Consider the following 5539-nt stretch of genomic DNA (forward strand, 5'->3'; position numbering starts at 1 on the left):
CAGGGCGGGGACGCAGACAGAGGGACCTCCGCAGCCGAGCGTGGCGGGTACCCATGGGGGTGGGTGATGCCGCGGAGGGCGGGCACGGGACGAGAGGTGACAGCGAGGGGTGGCTGCCCCCCAGGAAAGGTAGTGACAGTAGGGATTCCCACGGGGGCGTCCACGAGGGGGTGGGGCTGCGGGCGGCACCATGGGAGGAAGGGAGAAAAGGCGATATGGCAGCGAGGGGGTGGAGGAGGGTGGGCGCCCACTGAGGAGGGGGGTAAGGCCAGAGGGCAACTGGGAGGTGGCAGCAGGGCGGACACAGAGGGAAGTAAGGGCAGAGGGAGAATGCCAGCCCACCTAGGAAAGCAGATGCCGGCAGTCTGGGTGCAAACCCTCCAGGGGTCCCTGACCTCTGGTGCCCCATGACTCAGCCCCACAGTGGCTCCAGCCAGCACCAAAAGCAACACCAATTTCTCCTGACAGGGGCTGAAGGGTCTTTGCTCTTTGATACAGATCCACATGTTGCAGATCCACATGTTAAGATAAAAGGCTGGTGGCACAGGTACCCAAAACAGAAATTTCAAAAGCCAATGAACTGAAGTAGAAGGAAGACCCTGTTCTTGCTCCGAAATGCAGTGTCTATTTACAAATTCGGTGGCAACCCTGCCCGAACCAGAATGTGCGGCTGGTCAGGGCAAATGCCAGCTATTCCACCCATGCAGTGATGGGCAAGTCCCGCCCCCATAGAGAGAGCAGTAATTGCCAGGGAGATTTCTCCCTGGAAACAGCCTGTCAAACACTCCTGCAGGGTTGGGGCGAGTCCCTTCATGTGCACAATAAAAGTCACAAACACACTCTTCAGCAAGACATGTGGTTTTCTCACTATGTGTAGGTGTACCCAGGATGCATCCACAATGTCAAACAAGCATCTTAGTCCTGCTTAGGTTTTTCGGTGATAAACTGCAGGTCACTTCAACCGCCTATTACTGAATTCCTACTAGAGCAAGCTCTAAGTGACTGCCCTCAGGTAGGAGTTCACCCCAGGAAGACCAGGACACCACTTCATGCGCAGAAATGGGGCTGAATCAATACCAGGACATCCAGACACCAGATCCCCAAATCCCATTAAAAGAGGCTTCTTTGTGAACTGTCTTTTGGTGTTTGTTAAAAAGCAGCTTCCGGAAGGCTGAGGCGGAAGGATCGCCGGAGCCCAGCAGGTCGAGGCTGCGGTGGCCGGGAGCGGCCACTGCACTCCAGTCTGGGCGACAGAGTGAGACTCCAACTCAAAAAAAAAAAAAAAAAAAAGCAGCTTCCTTTCTTTTAGGTTAAAAAAAACACCCGTGCAAACTGCCAATCAGTCCCCACACTCCACGCTGGGATGGGGTCAGACAAACTGGGTTACTGGTCTTCACACTCCATGGATCCCACACCAGGGTCAGGCAGCAGGGGCCCCACTTACGCAGGACCCCAGATCTGGACAAGTGGGAAGTGGAAGCAAAATCGGTTTGAATCACACAAGCAAGGGTTACCCCTAAAACATACACTATCCCCTCTGAACTGGCCCACTAATAGGAAATTAGAGGTTGAGCTCAGACCTAAACTAGAAAAACACCTTCAAAAGGCCCATTTGCAGAAAACAGTAGCTCAAAAAGCAATTAAATGATGCACTTTTAGAACTGCATAGAGGCCAGGTGCGGTGACTCATACGTGTAATCCCAGCACTTTACGAGACTGAGTGAGGCAGGAGGGTTGCTTGAGCCCTGGAGTTCAAGACCAGCCTGGGAAACAGAGCGAGACCCTCCCATCTCTACAAAAAAATCAAAAAAAATTAGCAAGGTGTGGTGTTACACACCTGTACTTCCAGCTATTTGAGAGGCTGAGGCAGGAGGATCGCCTGAATCCAGGAGGTCGAGGATGTGGTGAGCCATCATTGTGCCACTGCACTCCAGCCTGGGCAACAGAGTGAAATCCCAACTCAAAAGAAAAGTTGCACGGAAGTAGTACCAAACCAAAATGGGCAACACTATTCCATGTTTGGGCATCAAACTGCCTTCACGACACTATTTACCTATCTAGCAGCAACTAATAACCTGCCAGTAACTGTAACGTCATCACCATCGATCAGAAAAGTTCACTCCCTGGCCTAACTGTTGAAAAATAGAGGAAAACAGATTGCATGTGGATCTCTGTGAGACCCGGGTCAAAGCAGTCTTCAACGGAAGGGTCCCTGGAGATCAGGGGACAGGGCCTTCAAAACCACAACTGCCACCTCAGCTCAAGAGAGGAAAGGGCCACCCTCTGCCCTCCCTGAGCAGCCCATAGGAAGAAAGCAGAGCCCTTCTGACACCACTTTCTGCCCGACATGTGAATATAGTCTTTCCCATTTAACATATTTCAAATAAAGACATCTGTTCATAACACTATTAGGAAACTTGTAAAAAAAAAAAAAAAAAAAACAGACAAAACAAAACCTTGATTTCTTTTCTTTTTTTTTTTTTTTTGAGTTGGAGTCTCACTTTGTCACCCAGACTGGAGTGCAGTGGCCGGGAGTGCAGTGGCCGCTCCCGGCCACCGCAGCCTCGACCTGCTGGGCTCCGGCGATCCTTCCGCCTCAGCCTTCCGAGTAGCCGGAATTACAGGCGCATGCTACCACGCCCGGCTGATTTTTTGATTTATTGTAGAGATGAGATCTCGCCTGCCCAGGTGGGTCTCAAACCCGCGGGCTCAGGCAATCCAGTCACCTCAGCCTCCCAAAGGCGCGGGATTACAGGCTGAACCACCGAGCCTGGCTGATTTCTTAAACTTTAAAGTGCCACATAAATGACAGTCTGCAAATGAAATAACTCTCCTATTTTTTTAAGTAAATATGTAAATATCAAGAAAGGAAACATTCCAGATATATTCTTCAGTGTGGAGAAACACTCTAAAAATCTCTGGTACTGGAAAGCCACCGACCAGGACTAAACGGTGCTAAATCCAAGAGCTGTACTTTGGGAAATGTGGAGAGAACTCTGCTGAAATCAAAGGTGGGAAGTGGAAGCAAAATCGCTTTGGATTACATAAGAGTTACCTCTAAAACACACACTATCCCCTCCAAACTAGCCTCCTAATAGGAAAATGCCCCCCATCACTGGTCACTGGAAAGCTTCAGAGTAAAAACGCCATCCCTCCCCACAGGGGTAGGTGTGGAAAAGAAGTGGGGAGTCAGTGCTCACCTGGGAAGTCAAGGCCATGTCCAGGGGGATGGCTGTCGAGTGCCCACCCGGGGCATCAAGGCCAAGGCAGGGAAGTCAAGGCCACATTCAGGGGGGTGTCCAGCTAGTGCCCACCCGGAGAGTCAAGGCCACAGCTGGAGGCGGCCAGCAAGTGCCCACCCAGGGAGTCAAGGCCACATCCATGGGGAACAGCCAGTGAGTGCCCATGCAGGGAGTCAAGGCCATGTTCATGGGGACAGCAAATGCCAACCCAGAGAGTCAAGGCCATGTCCGGGGGGTGGCCAGCAAGTATCCATCTGGGTAGTTAAGGCCATGTCCAGAGGACCAATAAGTGCCCACCTGGGGAGTTAAGGCCACATACAAGGGGTGGCCAGAGAGTGCCTACCTGGGGAGTCAAGGCCACATCCAGGGGGTGGCCAGTGGGTGCCCACCTGGGGAGTCAAGGCCATGTCCAGGGGGATGGCTGGCAAGTTGCCCACCTGGAGAGTCAAGGTCACATCCAGGAGGATGGCTTGCAAGTGCCCACCCGGGGAGTCAAAGCCATGTCTGGGGAGTCAAGGTTGTGTCCAGGGGGACGGCTGGCAAGTGCCCACCTAGGGAGTCAAGGCCACATCCAGGAGAATGGCCTGCAAGTACCCACCCAGGGAGTCATGGTCACATCTGGGGGGACAGCCAGCGAGTGCCCACCTGAGGAGTCAAGGCCATGTCCGGGGGGACAGCCTTCGAGTGCCTACCCGGGGATTCCAAGTCACATTTCAGGGGGGGTTGGCCGGTGAGTGCCCACCTGGAGAGTCAAGGCCATGTCCAGGGAATAGCTGGCAAATGCCCACCCTGTGGAGTCAAGGCCACGTCCAGGGAGATGGTCGGCAAGTGCCCACCTGGGGAGTCAAGGCTATATCCAGCAGGGCAGCTGGCAAGTACCTGGGAAGTCAAGACCACATCCAGGAGGCAGTCAGCGAGTACCCACCCAGGAAGTCAAGGCCATGACTAGGGTGTGACCAGTGAGTGCCCACCTGGGGAGTCAAGGCCACGTCTGGGGGGGGGTGACCAGCAAGTACTCACCCGGGGAGTCAAGGCCACATTCAGGGGGACAGTCAGCAAGTGCCCACACAGGGAGTCAGGGCCTCATTCAAGGGGTCGGCAGGTGACTGGCCACCAGGGAGTCAAGGCCACGTCCAGAGGGGTATGGGAAAGTGCCCACCTGAGGAGTCAAGGCCAAGCCCAGGGCAGCCAGCAAGTGCCCACCTGGAGAGTCAAGGCCATGTCCAGGTGGACTGCTAGCAGGTGCCCGCTCAGGGATGCAAGGCCTTGTCTGGAGGAGTACTGGCAAGTGCCTATCCACTGGCCATGTTGCCTCCTGTCGCCACTTACTCGTCGCCGTCGGGACAAACGCCGGTGGCCTCGTCGTACTTGGAGCAGTACACATCTGGGCTGTAGTTGAAAGTGCCATCGCGCCTGCGGAGGGGTCTGCGGCGACGCTGATTTAGGAAATGCCAATGGAAACAGGTAAATGGCCTGTGCTGGGCGCACTTGTGCTGCAAAAACAGGGTGCACTGCTCTGTCCTAAACTCCTTTAGATACCTAAAAAAACAAACAGCGTTGGGGTCGCCTCTGCAGCAGCCGCTGCCATCAGGCTGCCTGGGGGCTTGGGGCAGGACCCCCCGGCCAGGGTACCCAGACCCCAGGCGCAACCCTCACTTCAATTCCAGAGGGACCCCAGGCACGACGCCCTGACACGAGGTGCAACCACCGGTACAGTCTCAGAGCCCAGGCCCTGAACCCAAGCCCAAGACCAGGGACCACCCCAGGGCCAGTGCTCTGACCTCAGGCGGCAGCAGCCCGCGTCCAGATGGTCAGCGGTGACCCCACCCTGAGCCCAGGTGGGAATCCCTAACCCCGAGTCCAGGTGTGAACACCTGACCCTGAGCCCAGGCGCAGACCCCTGACCCCAATCTCAGGCACTGTTCCCCGACCCCCACTAGCATAGACCCGGTAGCCCAAGCGCCTCCCCAGACCCCGGGCCAGTGCTCGACCTCAGGCGGCGGCAGCCCCAGTCCAGATGGTCAGTCATGAGCCCACCCGGAGCCCAGGCGGACCCCTAGCCCTAGCCCCAGGCACTGGCACCAGATGCCCACCAGTGTAGACCCCAGAACCCAAGCGCAACCTCAGACCCTAGGACCCGTGCTTCGACCTCAGGCGGCGGCAGCCCGAGTCCAGATGGTCCGAGCCGCCCAGAGCCCAGGAGAGGTCCCTGGATCCCAACCCCAGGCGCTGTTCCCCGACCCCGACCAGAAGCACGTGGACCCCCAAGCCCAAGCGCCACCCCAGACCCAGGCGCC

At 56.0% G+C, this 5539-nt stretch overlaps 1 protein-coding gene across 1 annotated transcript in view; it reads right to left on the reverse strand.

The window, feature by feature from the left end:
• UNKL (unkempt family like zinc finger) overlaps positions 1–5271 on the reverse strand; it is a 46102-nt gene extending 40831 nt beyond the window's left edge. Inside the window, exons 1-2 of the mRNA XM_021718710.1 lie at positions 5234–5271; positions 4572–4838 (exon numbers count right to left, since the gene is read on the reverse strand). Coding sequence (XP_021574385.1) covers positions 4572–4838; positions 5234–5271 — 305 coding nt within the window. The remainder of the gene's footprint in view (positions 1–4571; positions 4839–5233) is intronic.
• Positions 5272–5539: the final 268 nt, after the last annotated feature.

The sequence above is a fragment of the Carlito syrichta genome, unplaced genomic scaffold (genome assembly GCF_000164805.1).
Source record: "Carlito syrichta isolate Samal-C Ts95f unplaced genomic scaffold, Tarsius_syrichta-2.0.1 Scaffold313344, whole genome shotgun sequence".
Taxonomy (NCBI): domain Eukaryota; kingdom Metazoa; phylum Chordata; class Mammalia; order Primates; family Tarsiidae; genus Carlito; species Carlito syrichta.